The sequence below is a fragment of the Arabidopsis thaliana genome (assembly GCF_000001735.4).
Source record: "Arabidopsis thaliana chromosome 1 sequence".
Classification (NCBI taxonomy): Eukaryota; Viridiplantae; Streptophyta; class Magnoliopsida; order Brassicales; family Brassicaceae; genus Arabidopsis; species Arabidopsis thaliana.
This window is the reverse complement of record NC_003070.9, coordinates 2826177-2841587: the sequence shown is the minus strand read 5'-3', so window position 1 is coordinate 2841587 and position 15411 is coordinate 2826177. Positions and strand designations below refer to the sequence as shown.

General features: G+C 37.1%; 3 protein-coding genes across 10 annotated transcripts; 1 reads left to right on the top strand and 2 right to left on the bottom strand.

Moving 5' to 3' along the window:
* Positions 1 to 453: 453 nt before the first annotated feature.
* Positions 454 to 2799, bottom strand: AT1G08845 (Ribosomal L18p/L5e family protein; the record flags this gene model as incomplete). Of its 3 annotated transcripts, NM_001160850.1 has the most annotated exons (4): positions 633 to 1085; positions 1617 to 1748; positions 2284 to 2376; positions 2773 to 2799. In NM_001160850.1, 4 exons carry the CDS (start codon positions 2797 to 2799, stop codon positions 633 to 635), a joined length of 705 nt encoding a protein of 234 aa, NP_001154322.1. The 3 variants fall into 3 exon arrangements, with proteins under 3 accessions (NP_849617.1, NP_001322070.1, NP_001154322.1); NM_179286.2 differs by lacking the exon at positions 2773 to 2799 and having other exon boundaries at positions 454 to 1085; positions 2284 to 2536; NM_001331798.1 differs by lacking the exons at positions 2284 to 2376; positions 2773 to 2799 and having other exon boundaries at positions 493 to 1085; positions 1617 to 1804.
* On the top strand, positions 2733 to 12483 carry emb2411 (DNA replication helicase; the record flags this gene model as incomplete). 5 transcript variants are annotated; one of them, NM_001331796.1, is made up of 36 exons in its annotated part: positions 2734 to 2822; positions 2896 to 3043; positions 3195 to 3554; positions 3723 to 3890; positions 3990 to 4202; positions 4278 to 4340; positions 4521 to 4727; positions 4812 to 4865; positions 4931 to 4992; positions 5298 to 5430; positions 5530 to 5640; positions 5753 to 5849; positions 6134 to 6216; positions 6596 to 6661; positions 6794 to 6949; positions 7044 to 7099; positions 7192 to 7249; positions 7327 to 7437; positions 7515 to 7571; positions 7962 to 8096; positions 8189 to 8443; positions 8613 to 8687; positions 8817 to 8938; positions 9027 to 9093; positions 9211 to 9315; positions 9441 to 9608; positions 9824 to 9893; positions 9968 to 10119; positions 10343 to 10420; positions 10500 to 10592; positions 10682 to 10819; positions 11176 to 11215; positions 11310 to 11383; positions 11447 to 11584; positions 11678 to 11797; positions 11884 to 12009. In NM_001331796.1, exons 3-36 carry the CDS (start codon positions 3219 to 3221, stop codon positions 12007 to 12009), a joined length of 3987 nt encoding a protein of 1328 aa, NP_001322073.1. In that variant the 5' UTR covers positions 2734 to 2822; positions 2896 to 3043; positions 3195 to 3218. The 5 variants fall into 5 exon arrangements, with proteins under 5 accessions (NP_001318959.1, NP_001322073.1, NP_001322072.1 ...); NM_001331795.1 differs by having other exon boundaries at positions 2737 to 2822; positions 3981 to 4202; NM_001331794.1 differs by lacking the exon at positions 7515 to 7571 and having other exon boundaries at positions 2733 to 2822; positions 3723 to 3851.
* CSD1 (copper/zinc superoxide dismutase 1) lies at positions 12273 to 14528 on the bottom strand. 2 transcript variants are annotated; one of them, NM_100757.4, is made up of 8 exons: positions 14397 to 14528; positions 13813 to 13908; positions 13615 to 13716; positions 13387 to 13482; positions 13177 to 13208; positions 13007 to 13082; positions 12782 to 12835; positions 12273 to 12557 (listed from the first exon to the last, which is right to left on the bottom strand). In NM_100757.4, the coding sequence occupies exons 2-8, from the start codon at positions 13886 to 13888 to the stop codon at positions 12535 to 12537; spliced, it is 459 nt and encodes a 152-aa protein (NP_172360.1). In that variant the 5' UTR covers positions 13889 to 13908; positions 14397 to 14528; the 3' UTR covers positions 12273 to 12534. The 2 variants fall into 2 exon arrangements, with proteins under 2 accessions (NP_172360.1, NP_001077494.1); NM_001084025.1 differs by having other exon boundaries at positions 13813 to 13899; positions 14397 to 14470.
* Positions 14529 to 15411: the final 883 nt, after the last annotated feature.

Below are 15411 nucleotides of genomic sequence, written 5' to 3'. Positions count from 1 at the left end.
TTTAAGTATTAAGGATTAGGTAGTGTTTTACAATTTTGGGTTTAGAGTTTAGCTTTTCAACTCTATCTTTTTAGTTTTTTTTAGATATTTGATTTAGATTATTATGTTAATTATAGAAATTAAAATCTATTTTTCTTAATTTGATATGATTATCATACTTATGTTTTGTTTATGACATTGTGTATCTCGTGTTTTTTTTTTGTTTCTATTTATTTTGACTCGAGTCTTGTTTGTTGTTCTTCTACATTGGATGGTCGTTATACACGTGTGAAAATTCAAAAATGTTGTTCCTATCTTGCACTTTTCTGCCGCCAACATAAAAGTGTTATATAAGAGACTAATTCAACTAGAGGTGGCATTTTCTCTGAGTTATGCAGTGAGTTCCCAAAAAATTCCAAGGAAGTCTAAATAGCCTACAACAAATATTAAGCCTAAAAGAGATTTGAAAAGTAATTGAAAAGTAATGAGCAGTGACTTGCTTGGGATTTCAGTTTCAAAATAGTTTGTCATATGTTTTGTTTTTTCCCCATGAATTGTTGGATTTAGTTTGTCTCTCGCTGAATCAATAAGGTTTGCTAGGAAAATCGAAATCAAACACTAATTTCAGCACGGACACAACAAACATTTGTTTTCTAATCGAGATAAATTTTAACATCAATTCCGTTATCAATAAGGGACTGGACAACAGCTCTGATTTTCCCTTCAAACTTGTCTTGGTCCCTTGGCGTATAAGAAGCCGTGTACACATCAGCTTCTTTTGCACGCTCAGACAAGATCCTCCCTATGGACATACATGCCGGGATATCACATCTTGACCTCAGAACAGCTTTTACGTCTTTAGAGTTTGTTCCCGCAACAGCAACTTGCCTACATGTAACACGGTGCGTGAGAGATGCCGAAACAAAGCGCTTTGAGATGAAGACATCTAGAGTGAACGGCTCCATGTATGCAACTGTTCGTTGCTTGAACGACACATGCTTGTCTGGATTCTTCGACTTTTTCTCTTTTTGGTATGTGTATGGCCGGCTTGTGTCGTCATCCACGTAGTCTTCTACACCAAAGAAGCTTCTTGGTGCAAAAACAGTCTGTCAAGAATGGTAAAGCCAAGTCAAAATAGAAACAGATACAAAAAGACCAAGAAACGATAGCTGAAAAGACTCAATACTTAGAACAGAGCTGAACTTAATGATTGCAAAGTAGGCTCAGTAAATCTTATAAAATCCAGCTATTGCATACTGACTCATCTAAATGGCCAGACTAAAAGTATTGGCACTATCAAACACCAACAAACCATTGAGAGGTGGAACAATCCAGTCAATTACTTTAATGAGCTACAATTTATCTAACTCACCGTTTAACTAATTTGGGTTCTGCTCATACAATTCATCTAACCTCTTTCTAGCAAACAGCAACTAAAGCTAAAGGGAGTGGTCTAACGTCGGATAAATCACATTCAACATCGTTTCCAAGCAGATCTAGTTATGAGATTTCAATCAAACAGGAGTCACAAGGAACTGCACAAGACCTGATTCAAAAGAATACGCTTCCTCTACTAATTCTACTAAAAATCAAACTATTCAGTCAAGTAAACAAAGTGGAAGAACGGTGGAGTGTACCCGTCCATTGTGGAATCGACAACTGGTTTGGCACATGAAAGGTCTAAGCTTTTCTCTGTTACTTCCATAAATCGCCGCTTTACCTATAGAATACTTGGCAACCACTTGCTTCAACATTATATCTGCAACCACCTACAGAAAAATTCAGTCACTAGGAATAATAGTGCTCATAAAGACGTTCTATGTTCTATGATATAGCTAACTGCTAAAACTAAATTAAACCGGAGGTCACTAGTCAATAAGGATAGTAGCTTTGTCACAAAAGTATGCTTTCTTTTAGTGTCCATTCCATTACTGCATCCCAACATATTGAAGACTTCTTATTGCCCAGAAAACGAAACCATTTGTAATAAGCAATAGAGAGGCAAACAAGTTGACTTCTCTCAATAACAATCCAAAAGATAGAGAGCAGCTAAAAGCTTGTGCCAAGAATTTATAATTTCTAATTGCCAACATGATATCAAATTAGCAGCTCGTAAGCTATGGAAATGAAAAGTATTGAAAAGATTAACGAATATGATGACCTTAAATCATTTGAAGAACACACCCCACGATGTGATCATAACAAAATTCACTTCTTTTATAGAAAATTTGACTCGTCTTCAATTCAAATGCCATGGATTCTGTATCTGGAAGCTCAATTTGAAATAAAAATACACTAACGCACCTGGAAATCGATGGCTAGAGCACGACGGGTTGATATTGCAGAGGATACTACACTCAAAGAAAGCTGAAAACCCACCCACGGAGATAGAAGAAACTAAAATTAAGATTCAGTAAACGAAATAGGTTAGGTGCTTCGCAATGGCTGCCAAGGTTGAAACGGGCAATTGTTCTTCGGAGCTCCAAACATTGAAGATGAAGATTTTCTAAAACCCTACAAACGCAAAATTTGGTCTTCCGTCCTCGGAAAGTTACTCGTTTTTCATTTTCTCCCCATAAAAAGCTAATTCAACTATTAACACCCAAGGGTCACCGGTTTTATTATGGTTTTCACACCGGGTTAAGGACATTAATTTGGAATCTTGACCGACTTAGCTGGTTGAACCGGACCGTTTCCGGTTTAAGAAGAATAAAGACGCGGGCGGGGTTGAATTAAATTGATTTTCAGAGGAACCGAACCTTCACCTCACGACTCTCTCACTGCCTCACTCACCGTCACCGTCGCCGTCGCCGTCGCCATTGCTTTCTACTTCGCCGTGCCTGGTTAGTTTTCGGAATCTGATTTTCATTTCCATTTCGTTCCTTCTGAATTCTCAACTTTGTCTGCGATTTTCAGAGGTAGCGAAGTTCGTTTATGGAAGCTTCTGCTGAGTCTAGGTTTGTGGAAGCTCCATTAATTTTGGAATTTACTGGAATTTCCGGGGATTCTTCGTCAACTACTTTCAGGACTTGTTGTTGATTCTCACAGCGTGATCCTGAGAAAGGTATTTTACTTTTATGCTTTGTTCTTTTGAATTTCAGATTAAGATATATAAGAATCCGTTATACAAAATTACAATGAAGATTATATGAAGTTTCGAAGTTTCAAGGCAAAGTTAATATGCACGAAGTTTATCAGCTCCATCAAAATTTCAGGGTGCCAAGTATTAGCCATTGGAAATGCCACCAAGAAAGAAGCCCAAGTCTTCAGCTTTGAAATCAAACAAACAATCTTCAGCTAATCATTCGTCACAACCTTCCACCTTTGGCATCCAGCAGTTGTTCCTTCGACATATTCAGAACTCCCAATCAACTTCCAACTCTCATACCTCCACTGCTGACCCAGTTGATCAACAGAATGTGAATGGTCTTGCCTCTGACACTGCAGTTTTAACGCCTCAAAACCCTCTAGGCACATCGAATGAGAAACCTGATGAGTCCAAAGATATGGACCAGCAACTCACGGAGGCATCTCCTAAGATCTCCAAAAACCTGAAGCGCTTCTCTCCTGGAATGGTAGTTTCTTTTCTTATATTCCCTTATATTCTAATTTAATAGTTTGAATGGGTATGTTTTTCTCCTTAATTGCTGGTTGATGTAATTGCAATTACCCTATAATATCTGCTCACATGATTGAGTCCCTTGTGGTCGTATAATTCTTACATGCTTCTTTTATGTTCATAGCTGATAAAGCAAAGTCAAGATGACTGTGGTGGTGAGATAACTTGGAAAATCTCTCCAGTAAATGAAAGACTTCGGGCAGCTGCTAAGAACATTCCTAAGATGATGGACTTAACAGAAAATTCACTAGGGGTTAAATCTTCTACCATTCGCCCTTGCTCTCTGAATAAGGCATGTTTACGGCTTTAAATTTTCTTTTAAAACTAATTCTTGGTTCGGTAGCTGTTTCATTTCCCTTCTTCACATCGAAACTGACAGCAGCTAGTGCAGAAGCAATGTCCTACATCAGGTATAACTTCCAAGGTTGAGCAATGGTTATCTTCACCCTCAAAAAAAGCTTCCAAAAGACCAGCTTTTGCAACAAATAGGGTCATGGAAAGGGTAAATCCTTCCCCAGATGCAGAGTTTGAAATTGTTAACACTTCAAGTAGTGGAAACAGTCCTTTCCAGACCCCACCGTCTCTTTCATGCCCTCACAACAAGGTAAATTACTTTCCTGATAAACAGATTTATGAGCACATTTTATCTACTTCTTAACTTTGCTCTGTTTATGTTCAGCTTCCTTGTACTGTAACGTGCAGCGGAGCTTGTGGATCTATGGGGGCTGGACAACATAAAAAGGTATGATTTGAGACTTGATGCAGTCTTTTAGATGCTTATGAAAGGCGTATTTAGAGTATTATGTAAAATGTTTTGTCACTTCCACCTGTGGTTGATCAAGACTACATGCATTATTTCCTCTAGAACTTGTTTTCTACAGCGTTTCAAATTATTATTTCAGCATATTGCCTCTTTTTGTAGGCCTTGCTTGAACTATTAGATCAAGTGGAGGATGTCATCGCAGTTGATGACAAAACAACTGATGATGTGGGGATTGTGATGCCTCAAGCTCGAGTTAAAGATGATATCATCTCTTCTGTTGTTGATTGCGCTGTAGATGAAGGGCCAGTTTCTCTACCAAAAATGCAGAATTCCATAAATCCAGATAGCTATTTCCTTGTATTGGAGGTAAAGTTGGCCTTAATCGAACTTGGGGGGTAGCAATGTGGTTTTCATGTAAAAGTTACTCATTGTCCAGAGTTGTAACTACAGGTATCGGAGAAACGTGGCTCGGGTAGCTCATCTAAGGGTCAATGTCCTTATAAGGTTCGTCATTTACTCATAGATTTTCTCTTGTACATGCTCATATTTGCTGACTAAATTTCTCTCAGGTTCTTCGCTTGCTAGATGAGCACACAGGAGTGGAATGCGCTTTGTATCTCTGGGATGAATGGTACTTTATTTTGTATGAAATTTAGGGTGATCTCTGCTTTTCAGATCAAATTTTTTCAAAAATAGCAAGTGGTCGTTACTTTTCCATTCTATTTTTGATGAAGCTATTACACCTTGTTCTTTAATGTCTTGGTCTTGAATGTTTTTGCCATTATTAGTTTCCAAATGTCGGCTGATTGCATACTACACATTTTCTTGTTGTTTATCTTTCTATTCTCTTAGCATATGGGACATTTATATATCATCCATTCATTTCCCAGTTGGTTGAAACTTGATTTCGGAACACTGAAGGCTTATTGTTACCAGGTTTTACAGCACTGTATCACCAGGAGATTCAATCAATGTTATTGGAGAGTTTGATGGGGATGGCAAGTGTGACGTGGACCGTCAAAACAATTTCTTAATTGTTCATCCTGATACCCTTGTTGCCGGAACTAGGGTATTATTTTCGTCTTCCCTTTAAGGACTCTGTCTACAACTACCAATCTTCTTTGCACTTAATTTAGTTGTTGTTGTGAATAACTGTTCTACCTTTCAGGTTGCTGCAAGTTTTGGTTGCCCAAGGCGAACCGTGCTAGATGAGAGGCTCAGATCCAATGAACACGCTACAGTAGCCTTACTTGGAACCTTGCAACACCAAGTTTTTCAGGTTTACTACATTATGGAATCTTTTTGATGAGAATTCTATTGGAAAATGAGTGTTTTTGTTTGATTTTTTTGCAATGTACTGATCTGTGCTATCCATTTCCTTTGTTTTCCAGGCTGGTCTCTCGCAAGAATCTCCATCTGTAGATGGTTTGCAAGAATATGCAAGCACAGTGATTGAGAAAAGTATTGAGAGCTTATATGCATGCGGAGGTTGATTACTACATTATGTGTTCCTATTATTTGAAGGTTCATGCAGTTATCATATAGCTAGGATACCTCCTATTCATATCAGAATTTTGAGTTAATATAGCTAGGACACCTCTTATTAATATTAGAATTTTAAATTGAAATAGATATGATACCTGTTTGTTCTATGTGCTTTTAAGATTCACATTACTTCAGAATTTTGTTTTGCTTTTAATACCAAAATGCTACGAGTTGACCCAATGAAATACACTTAATCATTTTCTTATTTGATCATATGTTCTCTACAGTGCATGAAGGAGACGTGAGATCAACTTTATTTAAAGCTATCCCGAAAATGTTGAATTGGATTGAGCATTTCAGATATTCGAAGGTACACTTGTATTTTCCTATTTATGATTCTTTCTTTAGTTACTAATGGCTGTTATATCATTGTTTCCCTTGAACGTAATTGTTTTGGCTACTCTTCTGGTTGGAATCGTCAGATATTTTTGTAGTGTTGCACGTACATATTAGACTGCATTATGCTCTAATGTGTGTTGGACTTGTTTTCTCGTGAATGTGCTTGTTTGGTAATCACATACTTTCATATTATCTGTTATGCTGCCTTTCACCTACAGATATCCAATTACAAAGTACATTAAGATGCTTGTATTAGCAGTCACTTTATATTTATTTTACTGTGTCAGTCCCCTTTCTAGCAACTCTATGGGCAGAAACATCTTAATTCGTGGCATGTTGTTTATAAACAGGACTCAGAAGTATCAAAAGTTGATTTTGGTTCTACCATTGGGAAGAAAGCTGTTAAGGTATCAGAGGTTAGAGCTCTTCCTACTCTCTCCCTTCTTCTTGGGATTTCATTTGACATCATTGCAGAATAATCGTTGTTTATTAAGCAATCTCCTCCAATGAGACTTCTATTATGTATATAAACAAATTGCTTACCTCAGGTAATTGATATTGAGGAGATGTCATGGGCCCCTAAATATGGTCTCAAAGGGATGATCGATGCTTCGGTCAGAGTGATAGTTGAATCTGACATGAACACAGTGAATGAGAAGATAATGCCCCTTGAGTTTAAATCTGGAAAAGCTCCTAGTGGTCAGGTCTGTGTGGAGATCTATCTAGATATACAGTTGAAATTTGAAAGTTCCAAAAGCTTATAAAAACTACGCGCTTGGTCTTTATTGTGTTATGCAGTCATCAATAGAGCATTCTGCACAGGTGATCCTGTACACGCTCCTTATGTCTGAGAGGTGCTTATGTGCTGCCTTTCTTTTTTTCTTTTTGCTGGAAAACGGACAGCAGTTTACACTTTCATTCATATATCTCATTCTCCACTTTGCAGGTACCTGAAGCATATTGACAATGGCCTTCTGTACTATCTACAGTCAGATCAGACCCAGGTCAGTCAAGATTTGTGTTCCTTTCTTCGGTCTTGAGATTTGGGGAGTGACTAAGCTTTCTTTGTTCACTTGTAAAGGGAATTTCTGTTCAACGATCAGATTTGGTGGGTCTGATTATTCGTCGCAATGAACTTGCAAATGACATTCTTGTGGCGTCAACAACCCAGCAACTGCCGCCGATGTTACGGGTATGCTCTGATGTCCAGTGATGACAATTTCTCTAGGGAATATTAGATAATTAAATTATTTATTATTTTGATGCTAGAACCCAAACATATGCCGGAACTGTCGCCATCTGGATGTTTGCACAATTTATCATAAGGTATTTTCTCGTTTCTATGATTAATAATGCTCGAAGTCAAATATTTACATTTTAGGGTATTAGGTTCTACATGTTTAAGCATATGGGGTTAACATTTTAATATGCATGTTATGATCTGACTTGATGGATGTATTCCACTCGCTAAATAAGTAATCAACCGTTGATTTAAATCACATTCTTGATACTAGTCACCTGAAACTGAATTTCCATTTTGTTATTTGTTGCGGTATATTATAGTAAGCTTTTTCTTAGTCATAGTTATTTTGCATGTAATTCCTGAGAGTACACTACATTTTTCAAGCATTTTTGGGGAGGTGTTGAACGTCCATCTTCATGGTGTTGAACCGTCATCTTTTGAAGCTTCTAAAACATCTTGTCTGCTTGCCCCAGGCAGATGGTGGAAACACAGAGAGTAGCGGACTTGGTGATGTCTTTGACACACATGTTTCTCATCTATCAACTTTACATTTCAATTTCCTCCGACACTGGGACAGGCTAATTGACTTGGAAGGTAGAGAGATGCAGGTCAGCCTTGAATACAAAGTTGATTGTTTACTGGGGTACAAAGTTAAGGATTTTTCCTTACTTGGCGATCTTATGTCTATGTTTGTTTTCAGCTTCTACGGAAAGATATTGCGCATCCACATGGTTCAAAGGGCAGCCACTCAGCTAGTTATCTTTCTTCAATGGTTCTTGACGTGACAAATGGGTTTCAGCATCATAACTCTCATAAAGAAACTAGATTCATCTATCGTTTTGTACGTCAAAAATCATCTGAATCTAGAGAAAGAGTAACCAGTGAAGATATGATTAGGACTGGAAACCTTGCAACTGATGACCTGGATTGCAAACTTAGAACTGGAGATCGTGTGGTACAATATTTCTTGATTGTTCTTATATCATGGTTAATTTGAAGTTTTGAACCAATAAATTTAGTTTCACCATTAAGTTTAGTTGCACCAGCTTTTCTTTCTGGCGATTTTTTATTTCACTCTTAGTTTATGATGTTCCCCTTTTGTTGGTTTAAATTTTCATTTCCAGATTCTTCGCACAGAAGTCAGCCACCTGACCGTTGCAAATGGGATTATAGCAGATATTAGTCGCACACATATATCAGTAAGCACATACATCCTGGATTTTCTTTTAACAGTCTGTAGATTTAGCTATGTTTGTCTGGTACAATATATCTTGATGTTCTTATGTCTAAAGAGTTTGGGATTATCCTTTTGCTATGTCAATCCTTAGGTTTCTTTATCCAAGCGATTACGTCTTCCTTGGAGCGAACCTTCTTCTGAGGTATCAAATCTCTCTCATGAGTTATGGAGAATTTACAAGGATGAATTCATGACATCATTTTCGGTTATGAGGTGATTTTGTAATTTATTGTTTTCCATTTATTGATCCTACCTACATGGGCTGTCATGATATTGATTCACGATCTTCATATTGTTCAAGGTTCAATCTCATGCAGCTTTTCGTACAAAATGGACATAACATCAGGAAAATGATTGTGGATCTCGAGGTAGATTGTCTTGTTCATCTGTTTTCAGATTTCTCCTAGACGAGATGATGCATTTGTTTCTTATACCCTTCTTCACATGGTTGTTTTCTCTTCGTTTCTTTTTCCATGTCTCTGTAGCCTCCTAGATTTGACAATGGATCTATACTGAGCCAGGATCCTGCAATATCATATATTTGGTCAGAAAAGAGTCTGAATAATGATCAGCGCCAAGCTATACTTAAGGTCATTGCATGATTATTTTCCATCAAATCTCATGTTGAACGTGCTATACTTAGGGCATGTCTGAAGGACACTCTTTGTTCTTTGACAGAGCTCATAAAAGACTTGCTTTCTTGCTTTATTTTCAGATACTCACTGCAAAGGACTATGCTTTGATATTAGGAATGCCTGGAACAGGAAAAACCTCCACAATGGTTCATGCTGTGAAAGCTTTGTTGATCAGAGGCTCATCTATTCTGCTTGCATCGTACACAAACTCTGCTGTTGATAATCTACTTATCAAACTAAAAGCACAGGTCCTTATCTCGTAGCCAACCTTTTTTTTTTCTGAATTAAATTTTCATTCAGCTCTAAAAGGATAGGAAGAATTTATCGGAAAATCAACTGATAAACTGCATGTGTTGTTCTTTAGAAAAAGTGAAGAAAAAAACATGTATTTCTTCAAGTCTCTACTTTTAGACATGTAGGAACACTTTCATACACATGACATACTGTTGAAAAACACTTGTAGGGAATTGAGTTTCTACGTATTGGTAGAGACGAGGCTGTACACGAAGAAGTTCGAGAAAGTTGCTTTTCAGGTTTGCTATATATTCTTCCTACTATCGTTGCTTCTAAGTGTTCTCAGTGTATTTGAGACTTATCTTTGTGACAGCCATGAATATGTGCAGTGTCGAGGACATAAAGAAAAAGTTGGACCAGGTCAAAGTTGTGGCCTCTACATGTTTGGGAATCAATAGTCCTTTGCTTGTGAATAGGCGATTTGATGTATGCATTATTGATGAAGCTGGCCAGATTGCCCTCCCTGTATGATCTCTCAATTCTTCCCAATAGTTTGAGTCAAAATGCAGTTCTTACAATGGCTATGGAATTAGATAACAGATTTTTTATCTTGCGTAATACAAAAAATTTACCCAGTGGCCCCTATTTGACAAAATTATCTTATGTACAAAAATTGAAATTTAGAGCCGACAAAGTTGAATTTGAAGTGAATAATATTAATAAATGCGCGGTTTCTTGGACTGATCAGGTTTCGATAGGGCCCTTGCTGTTTGCATCTACCTTTGTACTTGTTGGTGACCACTATCAACTACCGCCACTGGTGCAGGTAAGCATTTACACCTTTTTTGACATACCTCTGTTTTTTTCCTGTAGTTTCAGCATCATTGTTGTGTTGATGAAAGCAGAGTACAGAGGCTAGAGAGAATGGGATGGGAATAAGCTTGTTTCGCAGGTTATCAGAAGCCCATCCTCAGGCAATTTCAGTGTTACAAAACCAGGTTGCCGTATCTACTAAGATGAAACTATGTTAGTACGTGTTGTTAATAGGTATGCCTTTCTGCTTTGTTGAGACATCTTCTATGTGCAGTACCGAATGTGTCGAGGTATTATGGAACTATCAAATGCCTTGATATATGGAGACAGATTATGCTGCGGTTCTGCTGAAGTAGCTGATGCCACACTTGTGCTTTCTACCTCCAGTTCTACTTCGCCATGGCTTAAAAAGGTCAGTGTGTTGTTCTTAAACATTTATAAGTAGAGGCATCTTTAAGCAACTAAGAACATTTTATCACATCTGTGTAAACCTAGATCTGTGTATATAATATGTTCCTTCTGCTTAAAACTCTGGATACCTGGGCATTTGATTATGCAACTAGCCTTGGCCTGGACAGCCTATGAAAATCTTAACACCACTTTCAGATATTGATGCAATGCTTTATTTAATTAGACAAAGGGACAAAGCATTTCAGCTTGGCTCCAGTCGCTTGCTTTACAATATTTGTTATGTTGCACATTGACTCGGTGTAGGCGTTGTCCACTAATAATCTAATTAGCATCTTAACTTATATTTGTTTCCATCAGGTTCTGGAGCCAACAAGAACAGTTGTATTTGTTAATACAGGTTTTTGGCTACTTACTAGTTGCTTTTTTTTTCACATGAGCGCTTTGCCATATGGGCTGGAGTTTTCACGAGACTATATGATATGTTTTTGTAGATATGCTGCGTGCTTTTGAAGCTAGGGATCAGAATGCGATCAACAATCCAGTTGAAGCTTCCATAATAGCTGAGGTACTGTTAAGTATGCAAGATGCATTTAAACTTATGAAAAAGTGGGCTAACTGCTTTACTTAGATTGTAGAGGAGCTAGTTAACAATGGAGTGGATAGTAAAGATATTGGAATCATTACTCCTTATAACTCACAAGCCAGCCTCATTCAACATGCCATTCCGACAACTCCTGTGGAGATACATACTATTGACAAATATCAGGTTTGCCTCTAGGACCTACCGTTCTTCTTTTCATGACTATCTTGATTTGGCAAGTGCTCGATAACCAACGTTTGATGAGCTCACATTTTGTAGGGAAGAGATAAAGACTGCATATTGGTATCTTTTGTGAGATCGCGAGAGAAACCAAGGAGCTCTGCTTCTTCACTGCTCGGAGATTGGCATAGGATCAACGTTGCTTTGACACGAGCAAAGGTGAGACTGAGAGAACAACTGATGTGGTGTTGAGTAATGTTGTTTATTCCATCGATCATTGATTGAAATTTGTTTGGGTTTGACAGAAAAAGCTGATAATGGTGGGATCACAAAGAACACTCTCAAGAGTTCCACTTCTGATGCTTCTTCTAAACAAGGTTAAGGAGCAGTCAGGTATCTTGAATCTGTTGCCGGGAGATTTAAAACCATAACAACTCATCAAGAAACGTTTCAAATATCACAATTTTAACTTGTATCTCCATTTTTGTCCAAAAGGAATGATAATGTATAATCGATTTACTTTCCGAGTCTGAATTTGTTGATAAGAAAGAAATCAGGAGAGCATGAATCACTTGCATAATGACATGTAACAGAAAAGCGGAGATATTGTAATGATGGAGAAGTTTCATTTGAAGGTTAGCTCAGTTAACGTTATGACAGTAGATTTTGAACGAACAAAGAAGTTTGTGTTTGTAAAAACATTCGCATATTGAAGTACCATATCCAGGACTCTTGTTACCTTTAAGAACTTATAACAGTAAATCAACTCTTTTTTATTCATGAAATAATAAAAGTACGGAATTTTCTCTGTTTTCTGTCTGAATTAAAAATGCTTTGAGCCACACTAAGCTCATAGGTTTTTAGCCACACACCAGAAGATACACACAACTACCAAACCCAGGTCTAAGGTTGGACCTCCTTATTACATCAATCTCTTCTTTGGAAACGTAGCAGCTTTAGCCCTGGAGACCAATGATGCCTGCGAAGTCATAGACAAAAGGTCAATCAGTTTGATAATTTTACCATTCAGTTGGACCCCCAAAATGCAAGATAATAATAGTCAATAGATAAACCAAGATGAACCCCGAGTTACCAGAGAATCAATGGAGTCTAAGGTGACAATGATGGTAATGATCAAGATTAAATAGAATATACATGGTTTTCACAGGAGATGTGAGAAAAATGTAATTTTGTTTTACTTACCGCAAGCAACACGGCCGCCTGCGTTTCCAGTAGCCAGGCTGAGTTCATGGCCTCCTGAAATGTAAAACACCAATGACACTAGGTTATAAACTGTTCTTAGGATGGATGTTGAATCATAAGCATTCTACATTGGATGCCCTCAAACGGACTGGCTAACTTTTAAATTCTGTTAGCATAATATGGGTAAATAAAATCTCAAGAAAATAAATGGTCAAAGGTCATTACCCTTTCCGAGGTCATCAGGGTCTGCATGGACAACAACAGCCCTACCAACAATAGAGTTTGGTCCAGTAAGAGGAATCTGTTAAGCCAACACAAAATGTATCTTAAGAGATTGGTTCACTACAGCAGGTTTGGATTAGGAAAAAAGCATAAAAAGGTACACAGCTATAAACCTGGCAATCAGTGATTGTGAAGGTGGCAGTTCCTGAGAAAAGCAAAACAAAAGCTTTTATGTAAATCCATGAACACTACCGCTGGTCAAAGGTGACAACTGTACTATACAACTAAGACTGCAAAATCAAATTTGAGAGAGTAGCGAAATTTGATGCAAAACAGCTCTAAATAAGCTTGAGATGAGGGATACAAATGTTGAGAAGGCATACCATCATCTCCAACAGTGATGTTTCCTAGATCACCAGCATGTCGATTAGCATCCTCAGGGGCACCGTGTGTTTTACCATCGGGGTTGAAATGTGGACCTAAAATAGGAATTTAATAACAAGTTCAGTTACTTTTGGCGATAATTAAAGTTCCCAATACGAAACATAAATATAAGCTCCAAAAGTTTCTAATCCATTGAAAATTTGCAGAGAGGTATGCATAAGAGTTACCAGTAGACATGCAACCGTTAGTGGTGTCACCAAGAGCATGGACATGGAAACCATGAAGACCAGGCTTAAGGCCAGAAACTGTTCCACTCACAGTGGTCACACCTGCAAAAAACCCAAACAAAGAACTCAATCATTTGAGAGGAAGGAAAAAAAAGATAGGCTTCAAAGATCTTATAAAGCACTCTTATAAAGAACTACCATCGCCTTCCTGGGTGAAAAAGATAGTCCCCGTAACACCCTCACTGCTGTTCAAAACTGCAACTCCTTTCGCCATTGTTACTTGGCCTTTGTGATCTGTAAAAACATAAACATAAACCAATACATATACAAATAAGTAAAGATCCAGAAAAAAACAAATGGTTCTACACAACATTAAATTAGCTCAACAGACAAGAAACAGAATTTGAAAACCCAAAAACATCAATCTCAACTAAGCTTTAATACGCACCAAAACATAGATCCTAATCCCATTATAAGAACACATATACCAGATATTCAACGATCTAAGCCATAATAACTCTTACTAGTTCACATAAAAAGGTCAAGGCATCTTCAGAAGAGTGTGATACATCCAAAGAAAACAAGCAAAGGAATCGGTAGATCCGCCGATCATAAATCGAAAAAAACATTTCCTCAAAGATCTATACGTAGATTCGGCGGAGTTGGAATCGGAAAAGTTCGAAATCAGCACAGACGAGGACAAGAATCGATTTAAGAATCCAAAGTGAAGAATCGATCTAAGATTTGAAACAAATTAAAACCAAAAAGGAAAGCAAACATACCTCAGGAAACCCCTTTGGAAAGAATCAAGTGCTTGAGCTATCAAAAATGCTGAATTTTCTCTCTGAATGTTTTTGCTTCGTCTCTCTTTGGTTACTTGTTTTCTATATAGCCCACGAGGTCCAAAAGCTGGGTAGGTACGTACGTGATTAGCATTAATTTATTTCTTACTTGAAAAAAGCCACGTCAGGATAATCCAAGATAGACTTTTCCTAAGTTTGACTCTTCTCTGCTGATGTGGTAAAATTTGATTGGATAAATACTGTAAAACATTAAGTTTAAGTCATCGTCATTGAATTTAAATTACGTATGTCGTATAATTATTTCTAAGACGTTGGCTCAATTATAAATTTCATAAAATCTTAAGAACTAATTTTAACAAAATACAGAAAATATCATTTGTATTTTTAATAATATAATCTATAAACATATATATATATATTTATGAGAGTCTGTCAAATTTGTATGTAGCTAATTTCTTTGGAGAAGAAGAAGGGAACCTTTGATGGATTTGTAATGTTAGACTATATATGCCTATCTAGATGCATGCATCTCCTAATTAACCTAGCTAGCTACAAGAGGTTAAAGATAATGGATGATCACCTATAAGTCTAGAACGTTGATATATAAACTCTGTTATGCGTATTATATCAAAATTTTGGCATATTATTCTCTTTGCAGGTGACATGATATTTGTATGTTGTTTATACACTAGAAAAAAATATTGTGATTTTGTTCCACTTCCAACCATCAGAGGCACTATTTATGCGTTCCCAAATTGTTATCTCCATAACAAATACCTGATTGTTTTACGACTATAACAGCCAATGTATATAAAAGACTTAAAAACTAAAATAGGCTGCATGGTCAGTGATTGCGCTTAAGAAGTTTTTAGTCATATTTTTTGTTTTGTCGTTCCGTATAAATTTTGGCTTTAAGAAAAAGACAGTGACTTTTCACCCAAAAAAAAAAAAAATACTTCTTAATGTTTTGAGATATTAGTAATTGCCAATCAGT